General features: G+C 33.6%; 1 protein-coding gene across 9 annotated transcripts in view; it reads left to right on the forward strand.

The window, feature by feature from the left end:
• Positions 1–17,071, forward strand: part of LOC139145821 (voltage-dependent calcium channel subunit alpha-2/delta-3-like) — a 59,934-nt gene extending 42,863 nt beyond the window's left edge. For 5 of the 9 annotated variants that reach the window (XM_070717219.1, XM_070717222.1, XM_070717221.1 and 2 more), the window contains 14 exons: positions 1,482–1,574; positions 3,553–3,633; positions 4,006–4,118; positions 5,824–5,892; positions 6,683–6,744; positions 7,451–7,486; positions 8,390–8,452; positions 9,103–9,179; positions 9,544–9,619; positions 10,072–10,124; positions 11,235–11,296; positions 12,070–12,199; positions 13,003–13,195; positions 13,784–17,071. In XM_070717219.1, coding sequence (XP_070573320.1) covers positions 1,482–1,574; positions 3,553–3,633; positions 4,006–4,118; positions 5,824–5,892; positions 6,683–6,744; positions 7,451–7,486; positions 8,390–8,452; positions 9,103–9,179; positions 9,544–9,619; positions 10,072–10,124; positions 11,235–11,296; positions 12,070–12,199; positions 13,003–13,195; positions 13,784–13,897 — 1,222 coding nt within the window. In that variant the 3' untranslated portion in view covers positions 13,898–17,071. The remainder of the gene's footprint in view (positions 1–1,481; positions 1,575–3,552; positions 3,634–4,005; positions 4,119–5,823; positions 5,893–6,682; positions 6,745–7,450; positions 7,487–8,389; positions 8,453–9,102; positions 9,180–9,543; positions 9,620–10,071; positions 10,125–11,234; positions 11,297–12,069; positions 12,200–13,002; positions 13,196–13,783) is intronic. The other 4 variants (XM_070717224.1, XM_070717226.1, XM_070717225.1 and 1 more) reach the window with 1 other exon arrangement.
• The last annotated feature ends 710 nt before the right edge of the window (positions 17,072–17,781 follow it).

Genomic DNA, 17,781 nt, shown 5'->3' on the forward strand with positions numbered 1-17,781 from the left:
GTTTCATCTTGATGATAATTTCACTCGATGAAACTGTTCAGTTTATTCTTACTGCAGTCTTAAAAATTTTTGATGCACATTTCTATCTAACATCAGTAGCTATGTTCATCTAGTCAATTCATCTGGTGCTCAACCTTTGAGCATATCAGTTTGCATAAGATTTTGGGTCAAAATACATATTGCATAACACCTTCAGACTACATAAATGGAGAGTCAGGCGCACAACATTACATGCAATTTATTGACATTGCAAAATATCTGTGGACACTGCATAGAAGATTTAGCTCTCTATGAGTTTGCAATTGCTGTAAGCTTTGATGAATCAATTTGAGTACTGCGATAGTGTTGCTGAGAAAAACTTTATAAAAATTCAAATGATTTTGGTCAATATATCAAAATGAATGATACAATCTGTAATTATTGTCATGCTCATCATATGCAACCCCAGATTTTCTTACAGTGTGATGTTTTCTAGAAAAGCTGTAACAGCTGTTTCCATTATTGTATTCAAGAGTTGTTCATTACAATCATTACTTCTAAATGATATTTCACCATTGTTTTGATTGGTAGTTGCAATTGGAAGTTTTACTACCTTTCCAGAGATTTTGAACAGTTGACAATGAACTTGGTCCAGCAACTGCGATTTGTCATTGATGTCTTGATTATTTGGCCAAATCACACATGAAGATCAAGTTCATTGTCATTGCAATGTAATGATCTTGTCTACTGAATGTACTGTTGTTGAACACAACAAATGCACAATTCAGTCATTGCATCATTTTTTGCACAGTTTTTTTAAGGCATGTGAATTTTATGGTCCTTCATTTTTGAGATTTTGTTGACCAAAAAGACACTACACTTCTTTAGAAGGAAAGTCGCCATCATTTATTTATTGAATTGTTATGGATAAATGTTGTAATTTTGTACATTTGGCAATCATCATTGAGTTCATCAAAATCAATTTTAACTTGAAGGAACATTCATTGTTAAGATATCAGATAAAAGCAGGACATGAAAGCTTCCTCTTTCACTATATGCGCATGAGTCTCTTCTTACAAGTAAGTTTCATCTACTGCAAGGCTAATTTCTTGATCATTGTATATTTTTTTCTTTTATCTTTGCACGCATGCCTTTGATCTGGCTGACTCATCACTATTTTCAACACTTGTCTATCACATCTCTACTTCTGCAATGTCTGCCCAAAACTCTCATCTTATCATCTGCATGTATCGTACACATGGTGGTGGCCAACATCTGTTCACACTGCATGGCTGGCTCCAAAGCCCTTTTCCACATTCTGTGGCGGCTGCCAACGTCACAGCATATGAGGTATCTGAAATAATTTCCTCTTGGAATAAATCAGTCCATGAACTGATTTCTAAGAAAGCTACAAATCCGGAGGAGGCGCAAGTCCTCATCAATAAGATTCATAATTCCCAAAATGATTCCTATGAAGAGATGTTGGGTCTTTTATTGTCCAGGACTAATGGTGGTCCTACTGATACTACGTATCAAATTTCAAATGCTGAGGCTGATGATAAAACTGAAATGATAGACCAGACCATTGGGCCTGGGTAAGTTGTTGAGTAGGTCTTAGCATTGTAGTCAGATGTTCTATGTACATTATGTATATTGTACATCTACAGAACCTGGTGCACATTCCGTAGTATGTGTTGTGGACAGTTCAGTGCATGGCTTTATCCGTATTCTTTCCCACTAATCTGCCCCTCCCTATTTTTCTGTAAAAGGAAATGTTTCTAATGATAATAATACCAATCTGAAAGGGAATCCTCTCCACTTTACACAAAACAATGTAAAGGGTATTGGATATCCAATCTTAATCAATTTGAGGGTACCACATCTTGCTCATGATTGCTAGAGAGATTTAATTTATTAAAAGGCACAAAACTTGAAATACAGTTGGACCAGATCAAACATTCTGAAAATGTAATTTTGTTTTAAGATTGGATATCACCAACTCTGATGATATTATGGACTTTAAACGTAATCTTGTAATGTTTGGAATTTAACTGTACTGTAATACAGTTGCTACATGTCCCAGTATCCATCAACTTTGTCCATAAAAAGGGACTGTATTCACAAATCTTGTAAGGATATTGTATGAAAACCCGTCGAAAATGATGTTACATTTTGATCGTTAAAGTAAGTGGATACAATAATGAAAAATGAATAAATGTTGCCATGGAAACATGTGAGAATCAATCCAGCATGAAATAGTGTGTTTTCAATGGCCAAGTTGCAGCCACAGATCAGCTTCGATTTCAGGAGAAATGTCCTGCAGATCATATAATATCCTTGAAGATTTTTTAGCATTTCAATTTAAAGTAAATGTATATCCATCAAACATGTATGTTTTGCACCATGTACTGAAGTCTCAATGATTCCTACACTTAGTTGTCAAGTCAGTTTTGTACTAACACTTTATGCGTGATCTTTGCATGGTTACCATGGTCACTGTAAACTCTGTTATATCACAAGACAAGATGAAGCCCTGCCTTCATTCTGTCTTCATTACTAAATTAAGTATTTGTTGAATTTTTCAATAGCTCCTTTGAGATACAAATAGTGAATTCACATAATGCATGTAGTCGTCCATTGTAGCCATGAGATGAAATGTACAGTGCTGTTGTGGTAGATATACAGATTTTTATTCCACAATTATTCATTTATCAATTTCACTCTTTGATAATTTTCACTATTGTGAATAACTTTACATGTACGTAGGATTGACATGTACATGTGTACAACAGGAAACTCAAGTTTCCTATGGTATACCGTATATTACACAATAGTGAGTAATGTTCACACAGAATGCTGTAAATGGGGCTAAGCTGATTGGTTGGTCAGTGTCTTAGGAAATCTACATATAAAGGTGGAAGACTATCCTGGTGGAACCTACAAGTTGGATGTAAAACTTCAGACAGCCAAATGTCATGGCAATGACATAGCATACATCAGCAAACCATGTACAATGTCCAACTTAGATATATTCTCAGACTGATTCTTGGCATATCGATACTTTGTATCTATCACCATAGTAATGTATACTCAGTGTTTTAGTCCTTTGTTGTAACTATTTGCAACACTACAAAGAAACCCAAATGACAAAAGGAGGCACAGCTGTGATTATTACAGCATTATAATTATAATTTTTTCTCCCATATTGTTCACTCTACAAGAATCTCACCAAAGCTTTTATTCTGTCTTTGTTCATTGTCAATTCAATATGCTATTCATTGGAAAACTAATTTAATTTCTCATTTGAATTCATATTTAGGTAAATTAGGTCAAATACAATACTGTTCATTTCTAAACTTTTCTAATTGAACTTCAGTTTCACAACAGACTGCATAAAAATATAAGACAAAGGATTGTTTGAGCTTCCATTTATTGAATCAGGACATTGGTGATGATAAATGTGTCTCCTAAACACTAATGACTTGACAGAATGCCTCAGAATTGATGTACCAATAATCAGTGTTGATTGATTAAGTATGACAGAATTTTCTTTGTTTTCTGTGTTTTTGACAGCAATGGCATTGTGCTGCAGTTTGTTGGCACTCATGGTGGCCTGACAAGATCTAATTATAACAAAATGTCACGTACACCAACGTAAGTAAAGACAATTAATCTATGGTGCATTCAAATGAAATTGGAAAAATTAACACTTTATAGCTTTCATCACACTTGAAACAGACATTACCATCGAAAATCATCCCTACATAAATTATTAAAGAATTATGTCAATTATGAAAGTTTCAAGCATGATGCACTAGTAATTTACATTCAGTTTTACAATTGTAAGGTATTCTGTTCTTGAGGGATGATAAATTTGTATAACAACTTATGCATGCAATGTAAATACAAATTAAAATTAAGAATTTTAATATTTTAGCTTGCATCTTGACATACATGGTTGTTCAATTATTCTGAGTCATTTCTTGAACCACATTAACCAGATAAATTATTCCTTTCAATGGACAGTGACTTTCTTGAGGAAAACAGCAACACCATACAGGAAGATTACTATACCAGAGCTGTGGAATTAGGCAAAGGCAGGTTTTTGTACTCTGTACCTATTGTCTCATCAGATTCAGGTAAGCAAGGTCAAGTTTATGTCCTGTTGATGTCTCTCTAATGGTCTTTGCCTTTAGTTTTCAGGGTTTTTAAGGTAGAACAAGCCTCAGGGACAGATATTTCGACTCTCAAACTTTTACTCTGATCTCTCACTTGTGGGGTTTATTTTAAAGCTCTTTGTGTAAGATAAATTTTCACTGGCTTAGTTTTTTAAAAATCAACAATTTTATTTTTCTCCAATAGAGTTAGCACATGGTGGCAGCCATTTTGAATTTCAAATATTGTTAAATCTTAGGTAATTTGTTTCTCTACTACCAAAGTTTGCATGATGACCCCCAATTTTTATTCTTGATTTTAAAAGAGTATGGTTGAAAGATTCCTTGAGAAAATTTTCAGCAAAAGTTTAAGTCTTTCACTTTCGAGGCGCATACAACCTCAAGGCCGGTTTGACATTAGTGAAAACATTCAGAATGAGCATAAAAAGCAAAAAAAAGGAGGATTTACAAATCAATCTTAGGATTTAACCAATGCTGTTGCATAGCAACATATTCCATAAAGTACCACATGTAGCAATTACTTGTTAATATTATTTTAGTGATATCAGTAGTGAGTATGTATTGCTCAGAACACCAATTAAACTTCTTTAAAATGAAAACAATAGTGATAATGTTGGTGTTCCTTTTAATTTTAATTCATCATATTTACATTAAGTAAATATATGAATTTCCTCAGAAAATATAAATATGTTAGATAGTGGGTATAGTTTTGTGTATACATCATCAAAATCTATTCCTGATCTACTGATTTACAAGACACTGGGTCTCTATGTATCAGCATTTTATATCATAATGGTGACCTTAGGTCTCCACAAATGTTTTTCAAATGTCTGAAGATCCAAATCAGCATTGTCACACCAGTTGAATGTTTTAAATTTTTTTGTAGTGTATATCCATATCTTCATTTACCTTATCTATTGGCTCTCTAACAATGAATTAGTGTGTTGAATTTCAATTCCCTTGCACTCTTATGGTTTTCTCTGTTCACTGGAATACCAGAGAAGAGATAAGGGACCATCTCAGATTGTGGCATAAGTTCAAGAAACGAAATTCCTTTGTTTAGATCAAAACCCCCTCCCCCTCCCCCTAAACGAAAGTTCAAAAGTGCAAAATGTTGTCGTTTGCTTGAGAGTACAATGTACTGAGAATCATGCATGTCGTGAGGACTGCAGTATTCAGTGCTGTTCTGTCAACACAGTGAGAGTGAAATGACAAGATGTGGTTAGAGCAGGCAGACACTTATATGATACTTTTTATCTGTATAATTTGATGAATGAAAGGTTTAGGATACAATGTTACTGTCGGTAAATTGTATTTGGAACACAACGAGCTTGAAACAGTTACAGTAACTGTAAAATTTGTTGGCACGAATGTGCAGTTTTTTTAATTTTTACGCACAAAGAACCTCTGATCACAAAATAAAAGTGTGAATGTGAAGTTCACTAATTGAATGGAGGTCAAATATCTCCTTTGAACTTATGCAACAATCTGAGACGGTCCCTAAGATTGACAAGATTTTTTTATCAGATAGATATTGAGAAGCTGATTGATATATCTTGACGATAATTTAAGTCTTTGAAATATAACCATTATGATTCTCATCTTACAGATATATCTTGATGATAATTTAAGTCTTTGAAATATAACCATTATGATCCTCATCTTACAGATATTGAAGATAATAACACCTTAGTAACCGCCAGTTCTGTTGTCATGGTTCAGGAAGCTGCTGTTGCTGGTAAGCACAAAATACATGTAGCTCTCTCTCTCTCTCTCTTTCTCTCTCTCTCTCTCTCTCTCTCTCTCTCTCTCTCTCTCTCTTGATCAATCGATCGAGTGATTGATTGATTAATTGATCGATCTCGATAAGGGAAGAATGTTTGGAATGTTTGAAATGTTGTAATCATGATAAGTGCGCATAACCCAAGCCAGAATAATGATACAGATCCCAATATTCTTTATTCTATTCCAAACTGAAATAATTATGTGTACAAAAAAGTATTATGAAATGAAGTAACACTACTTCTTTTTAGCCGGTGACATGTTCAAAACTGCCTCCATACAAAAATATCATTATTAGATTTCTACAATAAAAAAATACAATCAATTCAACCATGTACCTGTATAATAATAGACTGATGAACTTTGATATAACTAGGCTTTTTTTATCTCTTGAGATTTGCCAATTTCATTGTGTGCAATTGTTTTACCATTTCTGTTCTGCAATAAAGCCTCTATATTTCTCCCTCAACTTAGCAGTCATGTGTTCACAAAATAATGTAATCTGTCTGTCTGAACAGATGAACAGGTTTTTAAAGAAATTGCCAGTAATTCCTGGTAAATTCTTATGTCACTCATAATAATTATGCAAATTGATCCTCTTTCTCCCAAGTTGTATTTATTTCTATGGTTTGTCTATGAAGACTGGTAGAAAGAGGATTGAATTTTTCATCAATCCAAAAGGGAGTCAAATCATAAGTCATTTGAATGAACTGAGAGAACATTCTTTGTGTCTTCTACTTTAACAGTTGCTGGAATCCAGTTCAGAACAGCTCTCCTTGAAGAAATATTTAATAATGTTACAGAAAGTGTATGTATAGCTTTCTTATCTTGTGTTGGATAATTAAACATTACATAGTGTACACCATAGATTTTTAAAAATACACTGCTGGTATACTTCAGAGTGTATTTAGTTGAGATTCATACAAAATGCATGATGATACACAAAAGATTGATTATCCCTAAATGCAAATAGAAGTTATATGTGCGAGATCGTGATTTAACCCCTTGAACCCGGCTGTGAAAAAAATGTCCGTATGATGTCACTGTCACCATGGGGTCAGGGTGCAAAGGGTTAAAAAGTACTTCACATCATTTTTGTAATACTCTGTGGTATTATTGTAGTTACTTCATTACTGTTCACTTGAACGTCAGATGCCAAATGTTTAGTATGACATACTATTAGGTATGTTCAGTGGGAAATAATGTAACATATCTAGGGTATTTTGTGATGTGTTCTCTGTCGATGATAAAATGGCTTTTTCTTACTCTGTGAAGGCTATCAGATCTACTTGTCAAATATTGTTTAAAGAAGTGATTGCAGAGGTATGTAATGTCTAGGGCATCATCCTTACATGGTGACGTGGTGTCCTGTCAGTAAAATCTACCTCAAGCACCAAAAATACATTATTATAGTTCATTTGTGAAAGATTGGAGAGTATCAATCATTTTTGAAATGACGAAAAATTAATACACAAACATGCTGATGCCTAAATTGTCTTCCCTTTCATATTTAGTGCAATGGTGAGGGTTGTCGGAGTTGTTCAGAATTGGTAAGTTTACAGAATCACATATCGTTAAATGGATATGATTTTAGTGGCTGTGAACTATATATTATGTCAATTACAGAAGGAAACTTGTTTCTATCAAATAGTATACTTTGTATGCGATCATTTTGTTATTATAGGTCAACGTCTTGCTGGTAGATACAAGCAACGGATAGCCACAACTGTCAGTGATACTGTTTAGAACATTGCAAAGAAAGATTAGGACAATTAGTCTATACTTGCATGACATGGATGAAAATGTGGTACTTGTTGTGCTGGTTGTATGATACAATAGTGACACAAACATTTTGCATTTTTATCAGCTTTCACATTGTAAAGTCGCTCTCATTAATAATGTAAATCTAGAATATGATGATGATGATGTACTTTGTTACCATATGATATGAAAAATAATACACCTCACATATCATGAAAGACAAAATACAAAATTTACAATTCAATGGTAATATGGAGCTAGATATATAGCTTTACGCTAGTCCAGCCTGGCCCATTTACAAAATTCACATTGTATAGATGAACATGTATGCTGTTATACAAAAAGTTCTGCAAGTATTATCTTGTTTAACAATTTTAAATACTGTGCAAATCTCACCAGGCTGAGAGAGGTGAAAATGTTCAGAAATTTTATATTTAGCAAAAAGTGTCTGGCGCAGTAATGGCAACTTGAAAATTCTTTCTCAGGTAAAGGAATGGACTTTGGTAGAATATTTTTCAATGCAACTGTTCCAACATCTGTTCCTTTGAAAATCAGATGAATTCAGAAAGAAATGTTGACAGTATGAATAATTTCCCCCCCCCCCCTTATCATCACTACCATATGTGGTACACAGAATACAAATTAAGTGTGTAATCCTTCTGTAATCCTTTATTTTGGTTTTATTTTCACAGGATATAGACTGCTATTTGCTGGATAACAGTGGTTATGTTGTCATGTCAGAGAGTACAAGTGATGTAAGTCATCTGTTCATCTCAGCCAGCGGCTAAAATGCTTTCTTTGAGTTTCATGATTCTTGCATCACAGACTTGTGGACAGAACATTCAATGAAGCTGTCTGTCCATAGTCCCCATCACCCAGTGGTAACACCATCCCTCATCAATACCACAATCAAATTTTCAAATCTGTAATAGTAAGTAGCACACATGATTGATGAATACTTGGCTGATAAGGTTGGTAGCTGACATCACCTCAGAGATGTATTTTTTTTTATTAAATTTTGTAAGTGTGCTGACAATTGCCAACCATGTACTGTGGGCTTGCTAGTCACTTCATACAATGATAATGCCAGATAATAATCTGGTAAAAGATGTAATTTGGCAAACTGTCCAGTCAGTGTTTCACCACAGATATCCAAATTGCAGGGCTTACAATAGGCATGGAATGAGAAAGAATATGAAAATCATAAATTTTGATATTACTCATATTTCTATGTGTCAACACATAGGGAACTTAATGCCCCTGAAGGTATTTATGTGTAACAAAGGAGGAATTTATCCCTCCTATAGAACTCTTCAATTCATTATTGATCTTTTCAACAATAACAGGAACATCAAATCACGTTGAAGCACTGTTATTTCAGCCTGTGATTTGTGATTTTCTTCAGATTGGCAGAGCATTCAGTAAAATCGATGGTATCATTGCCGCTGATCTCTCCAAGGAACCTGATGATATCTACAGGAGGTAAAATAAAAAACCCTTAACTCTAAGAAAAAATGTACAATTATGTTCATCGTCATGTATTCCTCAAGTCTAGGACTCAGTTGTGAGAGAACTTTTAAGTTGTTGAAATTCTTTACAACCAGGTGATGATACTTTTATGATAACAACATTGTTTACCAAAAAAATTACAATCAAATCTTTACGATAACAGAAGTATGGAAAGATTTCCTTGTACAGACTTACTCCAAATCTTTAAAAATATTTCATTGAGATGTGGTATTGCCAAGTTACAGGTCAAATCACCACATTATTGCCAAAACTGTCATTTTCTGAAATTTACCGCAAGTTGATAAATTTATTATTTCCTGTCATTCATTTATTTCAGAATATTCATAACAGATTTTCAAGCAATGTGTGAAAATGCTGATCCAGGCGGCAGTTCTGCCTCTTTCTTACTAGATGTAAGTTTCACACCTTGCTGTCTTTGAAATCAAGGATATTAATTAAAACGATAGCTTCTGACATTTTCTCATGATCATTCACAAATTTTGTTGGACATGAAGTAATTGAACCTCCATGAGCCTTTGTTTTACCATGTTGTTCGTATGTGCAAGTAAAATCATATTTCATTTTTGAATAAATGTATGAGAAGCTGACATGTGTGAACCTCATTAAGTGACCTTTTTATGATAATTATAATGTACATCTTTCTTTCAGAACTGCATGAACATGATGCCATGATGTGAACTGAGGTTAAAAACAATGCAGTGCTCAGGATAAATTTCATTCAGTATCTTTTAAGATGGAGAAAATTGTCTTCTTCTCTATCGATTGCATGTTATGGTTGTAACACAATTTCCAATGTTCAACATGTAGTGTAATGTGGTTTATCTATTTCTCTCTACTTTGACAGCCATTTTTCTCAGTGACTGCATACTTTAAATGGTGGACACATTACTTTGTTCTGTAAGTATAACATTCTACAGTTACCAAACCTTTACTTTCAGTTTATTTAGACAATATATGTATTATCAAAAGTTAATGTCATACATTGTTTTTGGTTTGCATACATGAAGATTACATTAGTGTACTGAGATTTAAGTGTAACTGAGGTGCTTAGACAGCTCTAGTCACTATTCGACTCAGTAGATTTTTTATACTCCAACCACGGAGCCATTTCATATACTTTTCCCTTCACTAATTTGACGGCAGGTCATAGATTTCCAGTTCAACATTCTCACCGGTATTAGTATTTCAGTAATGATTCAGTGCAAACTGTGTCATCTAGAACACTTGAAATAGCTCACCATGGAGTCTGCAAACACATTCCAGCGGTTTGAATTATCAAATCTCAATTCAACAACTTTAATGTGAAACTAGAGATGTGGCTAGTTTCTATATTTGATAAGTAGCCAACTAATTGCATCATGCGAAAACATGATAACACGATTCAATGAAAAATAGCGCATGTTTATTGACTCTCAGTGTACAGGGTTGGTTATGATGAGACATTGTAAATAGATTTTAGAATAAGATTTTTATCCTATTTCTGTATTTCCTCTGAAAGGTAGCAAACCTCAGAATCAAGGTTTTTAACCTATTCATCCCAATGCCCAGTAAACAGGTTCACAATCACTATTGAAAACAATAGGTTTGGACCAAACCATTGTGGTTAAAAGGTTAATCTTTTATACTTTGCTATGGGAAACTCACAACTCACCAGAGTAATATATTTCTCAGTAAAAATGAAATATACTTTTTCACTCTCTTACAACTTTGGTGAGAAAAAATAAGCAAACAAACTCTATTAAAAAAACTTGAATATACATCAGGTCCCAATACAATGTCTATACGTGTACCAAATTTTTGATTTGAGGAACAATAATTATCTTGACTTCAACCATTTCAGTCTGTATTAAATTTTATTGGAAAAAGTATTTTGTTTTTGTAGACCAGCTTTAAATAGTAAGATTTTGAAAGTTGGACTATGTGTCCCAAGTGTGTAGTTCAGCATCACTGCATGTGTATGGTATATCACTAATCCAGTATACTCAGCATATTTTTGTTCATTTTCAGGTCACTGGTACAGTTTAGTTTTTATGATTGGTGGTATTCTGGGGCTAATGCTCAACCTATCAGTAAGTAATTGTAAAAAAAAAAAAAAAATTAAGAATAGATAGTGTCACTAGAGAAAATACAATCTTAAATTTCAATCCCATCACTGATACTATGTAACTCATAAAATTTCTGTTAGGAGTAAGTAAGGAATTGATCACTCGTATATGATGTTTAAGTTGTGGCAGTTATACTTCATTTCACCAAATACAAGGGATGTCTATCTTCAAGGTAGTGAGCGCCTCGAAAGTGAAAGACTTAAACTTTTTGCTGCTCAAACTCTCCTTAATGAAACTTTCAACCATTCTCTTACCAAATCAAGAATAAATATCAGGGGTCACCATGAAAATTTGGTACTAGATGGATAAATTACCTAAGATTTCCCAATTCCAAAGGCTGGTCCAGGTTGTGGTTGTTTTGTCACACATTTTTATTCAGTTTTCAGAGATGTAGAAATGCAGAATAAATTCAAGTCAAAAGTTCATATTCTTCACAAGCAATAAATCATCGATAACAACACTACCTCTGCTCAATGATTTGATAATTTGCACATATCAATGACAACGTTATAAATTTGTAAACTATTCAAAAGGTGGACAATCTGTCTGCTTGCAGTATGAACTGCTTTGCAGCATAAATAAAATTTCAGTCTACTTTGTGTGTTGCCCCATCCAAGCCTCTACACCATTGTTGGTGTTCAAATCTTTTTCTTTTTTGAGCAAGTTCACTCTTAAAAAAACAGGTAAATTAAATCTGCAATTATACAAACACTAACATGTATTCTCATTTCTTACAGCACGTACACACACATTTTCATACAACCCCTGTGACAAGGTCTACACATTTTTTGATCATAAACCTGGTAAGCAGAGCAGCAACAAAACTTCAATTGTATCATGCGATGGGTGTGAAAATGAGTGTGAAAAGTAAGTCAGATATTTCATTAACATTTACCATCACTGTGTAGTTATACAGAGTTATATACATTCGTACAATTCTTTACAGAGGAGGAAAATCAGTTCAGTCATTCTTCACTTGCTTAGGCATTGGATTCCATCCTGACCCCCATTCCGCAGTAATTCTGCTATTTCCCACACTTTCGGCTCGCAAGTTGGATCCAACTTTGGGTAGTTGCCTGACCTTATCTCTAGGTCATCAACTGCCCCACCCCCACCCCACCCTGCTTGCCTGACTGAAGAGGCCCTTGCCAAATTTTTTAGTGTCAGTTTAATATACTTTATATACTGTGTTTTATAGCATACTTTTGAGAGGAGTTTTGAAGTTTCTTGTATGTACATGAAGTTTTCCGCAGGTTTCCTTTCATTTGCAGTAAACACTGTTAGTTTTATCACAATATAGTTGTGGTGTGTTTCACAAAGAAAAGTAAGTTCATGTTTCAAATTAAACTGGTGAATACAGTTGTGATTTGCCTTTCACAGTTGTAAAAGTTACATTGCCTTCACACAGGAAGGGAATAAAAACAAATATATTTTGAAATGAAACAACAATCAAACACTCAATAAATAATGTTGGAATCTATATGGTTGTCAGTGTCTCCTGGACACAGGCAATCAAACTACCTAGATTACTGTGAACAGATTTATAATGTAAGCATATATCAGTAGAAGTATCTAGATTTTAAACTTTTCCTCAAAACAATTATTTATCAATCTATTTATCTGTGTAGATCATTCATTCATTTGTTCATTACTTCACACATTCCTTCCAGGTCGTATTCAGTGCAAGAAATTCCAGACAGTAATTTATTATTACTGGTGGTAGACGCAACTTGTGAATTTGACTCAAACATTACAATGTTTGAACCAAGGAAAAAAGAATATAATGAAACTGAAAGGTGTGAAAGGCTACAGAAACAGCGCCACCGCACAAGACCAGAAACATGCCATGCATATCATCCTTTAGTAAGTAACTTGGAACTTCTAAATCAGCTTGAATTTATCACCATCATATCAAAAACACAAACTGTGTCACTGTGATCAGAATTCTCCATGAACTAACTTTTGGTAGGCCTAAAATGACATGAGTGAAATTTTAACAATATTGTGACGGTGCAATAGAGAGTCAGTGTATTGGGGGGGGGGGGGGGGGGGGGGGGGGGGGAATTGAGTGTTTGTTAAACAGGCTCTGTGTCCTCTGTTTTTACTGTCATGAAATAGGCATTGATTTCTGTGAATGGGATGGAAAATGAGGGATCTACAAATAATCTCTATTCCGGACACTTCCCATATGAAAACTTTGGAAGCTCCTTTAGAAGATAGACGGAGTATACGAACAAAAACTCTGCGTACAAATATATCATTTCATCACCTGATTTGACAACAATCACAGTAGAAGTAATATTTGACAATTCACTAAGTTTGGTTTGTTTTTTTGTGGACAATGAAATCAATGTCATCTCCATATTGAAAGGTTGAGACAACATCTTACATGGTTAGGTGTTGAGATTGCTGTGTGATTGCTTACATTATTTTTATTTCACTGTATTGCAGGAGAATCCCGAAGACTGTGGCAGTGGTTGCAACATTCAACCATCTCTCATCCTTACCATAACACTTGCAGTTTATCTTGCCTGCAAACATTTACAACTATTTCAAACCCAATAACTACTTCTCAACATCTTGTCTCCATCTTCCAGCATATAAAGAGACTCTACCCTGATGGGATTGCCCAAGTCACCATCATCTCTGAGTTACTTTCAATTTACAATCTTAACTTTGTTGATCTGATGTCTTCAATTAAAGTAACTGTTATTTGATATCTGCAGTATTATATAAAGTTAATGTCAAATGTTATCGATGTTTGTAAGTAGTTATTTATAGTGTGATGAATTTTAATGTAGGATGAAGTCAATCTTGATATATGCATTCCAAATATGACAAATAATGTTTGTTCATTGAATAATTGTTTGATTAGAATACATCACTGTGAATTCTGCACAAATGATGTGAAATATAATGCTGAAGGATTAATAATTGAGTAAAATAAGCAGTGATAACCTTTCATGATGGCTTGTTTTTTATATCGCTTGAAAAAGTCATATTTGACTTGAATGAAAACTGACCATGTGATCGGTTTATCAGCCACTATTTATAGTTGGATTTTGGAAAAATATTTCACTTGATGTGTCATATCTTAAAGACTACTAATTATTGATTGGAATTACACGAGTGTTACATGACAAGCTGTTCAATCAGGATTAATTCCAAATTTTGTGACTCCAAGTCAAATTGAAGTAAGATTTTGCAAAACGTCATGTAATGCTTTTTAAAAAAGTTAAACATGTACAGATATTGAGGAATGTTTGATAAAGTAGTTGGGTATAAAACAGTGTAATGTGACTTGAAATAAACCTTCTTCCTTGTTTCTGCATCATCATAATTTTCTGCTGATCAGTAGTCTCATGTCCTTGATGTGAAATCCTCTAGAAGTAGATGTTGAGATAGTATTGACATATAGTATACAATTAATAGAGACACAATTATCATTCTGCCAGATTGTTTACCCAGGTCTTGTCTACCTGGGTCCAAACAGATCATGTAAAAGAAGAAAGTTGAACCACAAAGGATAGCCAACTAAAGATGTTGAGGAATGTCTTCTTTTTGTATCTTTTATATTTTTTACCAAAAAGTTAAAAATATCTATGATATGGAATTTAGTTTCAATTTTGGTTCAAAATTGCTGAATTCACATTGGCTGATGAAATATTGTTATTTGTTTTCTATTTTACATGTGGATATCAGAGAGTTTAATGTTTGCTGGGTATAAATGTGTCATTGTAATTTAATTCATGAAATGAGACTATATAATATTTTGAAGTGTCTATTTTCGTTAAAATGCAACTGCATATCAAATTTATCATAAATTATAGTGCTAATTTGCTCATCATCATTATTGTGTAATGTTTCACCTTATTAGATGATAGCAATTAATATTGCTATTATATCAAGAAAGTCAAGTTTGTGTCTTTTTGTTTTTTAGAATTATTTAAAAAGAATGGTTATTCAATTATAATTATATTTGAAGATAGGAAATACTAAGATGATCGTTTAATTATAAGATAAGCTAATTTTTGTGAGATAGCTCGGATGCAAATTGAGGTTATAAGTTTTGTTGGAAAACTATATCAGAAGTAGTCAAGTTCTTCATGTAGTGCTCAAAGATATGAAATATGTACATTTTAAGATAGAACTTCAAAATTAACCAAAAAGAACTGTATGTTGGTTTCACTGTATAGTTATTTGCAAAAACTGAAAATAATCAATACTGTTTAATACAATATAGGTGTACATGTATGTAAAGTGACCAGCATTGATATTCATAAACATTTCTGTCACATGACAAGCAATGACCATCACAGCAGGAGTCAACAGAAACCCATCAACAATGAAATTACTATTGATAGTGCACAATTAATAATGCTGTACGTTTTCTTTTATCTCTTAATTGAAGATATTTAAATTCTATTGTAATTTTTATCAAATTCTTGGTAAAGTATGTGAACAAATGAATGTAATAGCTGATTATTGTAACTAGACTGTGTCGAGGTGACAATATAATTGCCTTCAAATTTTTCTTGGAAGCAGCTTTGTCTCTTCGTAAAACATCAACTTTCAATATTTGACCTGCAATGACAACCATTTCTGATTTTGAACTGACACACTCCCAGGAGTCATATTCCTCTAATTGAATTTTTTTCTAGGAAAAACACAAGGCATACACCACTGAACTGCACCATACTTTCAAATTGCATTTTATAATGCAGCCACACTCCCTAGCTAAGTTCATATGAATGCCACTGACAGACATTTGAACTTCTGTCCTTAGAAAATTCACTTGGCCATCCAATTATAAACTTCTCTGAAAACATAACCAGCTTTGTATAGATCTTGGACATCCTACAATTGTCAGGTCAAATATTGACCACATGTGTGATTGTAACGTGAATCACAAAGGTTTCAAAACACACTACAGCATGCCACTTCTAATTTATTGTAGCTGATCAAGTTGATCAGTTCAAAGCAAAGACATGTTTTTTCCAATTTTCATCATTGTCATCTGAAAAAATAACTGTGATTTTGCAGAGCACATACATTGTAGTGTAGCCATAAGACAATTATCATTTTAGAGGAATGTGGGAATTCAATATGTAACCTGATCACTCTACTGATCTCATTGGCACTTGCAGCAATATCCCAGCACAAAACATTCTGTATGTTCTTCTAATAATATGAATAATGTAGCTGTACAAATAGTCCTTTCTTTGGCCGAATTCTTTTGCAGATGGACTGTTGCTAAAATGGACTAAGCACAGCAACAGAATTTTGAAGAAATGCTTAAAGCTATGATTTTGGCTATGTTTTAATGGTTGAGGTACAAATAATAATCATAGAAATAGTATGAAAGCCCATTGTACAGTAAATGACAAGCATTCCCCATCCCAATATTGCATAATATCTGCAATTGTCAGACATTCAGTGAGATTTGGCTGTTATTGAGTTTGCAGTACTATGGAATGAAATATTAATTTGAGCTGGTCTCTCGCTTTACCAGTCACCATTTGAGTATATAGTTTCTTGATTATTATAGATAGATTGTAGTCTAGTACTCTCCACATCTTTGCTCAACTGCAATATTGTAGACTGCAGTTTCCAGTGTAGATTTTGAGTAAGCAAATGTGTAGACGTCATGCAAGGGAAACTCACTGTTTATACTGACAGACTTTTCAAAATATCAAATTCAGTAAGATTTATTGCTAATAAAATACCCTTTTCCAGTTATATGCTGTTTTTGTCGTTTTCTTTTGTACAAAGCTACGTTATGCTAAGACTCCTGCAGAATAAGTCAAATATTTCAGAAAGCATGTAGGTACATTGAAATTTTCAGCTCCTCAAAGACAATTATGTGGTAAGATCTGCAGGTGCAGGAAAGCATTTGAATATTCATAAATCAGATTATTAGAGATCAAAAATTATAGTGAAATACTTTCAACCTTGTAGTTTCTGTGAAATTTGACATATTGAAATCACATTTTATCCTAATGTGAGTTTTATAAAGGTAATTTGCGCCATGAAATTAAAGGGACAAAGTCGGCCATTTTTCATGAATTTGTTTGATGCAAGAAACTAATTATATTGTTTGACATGTTGAAAGATACTGAATGAATGGATGACCATGCATATATTCGGACCTGGTTTTAGACAAATGAAACCATCGCGAAAATGAATTAATGGTCATGTTCATTCATTTTCGCGATGGTTTTGTGTATCGTGTCTACAATCGGGCTCGAATATGGTACCCGGTATGCATGGTCACACATTCATTCACTACCTTTCAACATGTCAAACAATATAAGTAGCATCTCGTATCAAACAAACTTCATGAAAAATGGCTGACTTTGTCCCTTTAAAAGACTTAAACTTTTGCCCAATCTTCCTAAGGGAATCAAGAGTAAAGATGAAGAGTCACCATGGAAACTTTGGTACTGGAA

Source organism: Ptychodera flava, chromosome 12, assembly GCF_041260155.1.
Source record: "Ptychodera flava strain L36383 chromosome 12, AS_Pfla_20210202, whole genome shotgun sequence".
NCBI lineage: Eukaryota > Metazoa > Hemichordata > Enteropneusta > Ptychoderidae > Ptychodera > Ptychodera flava.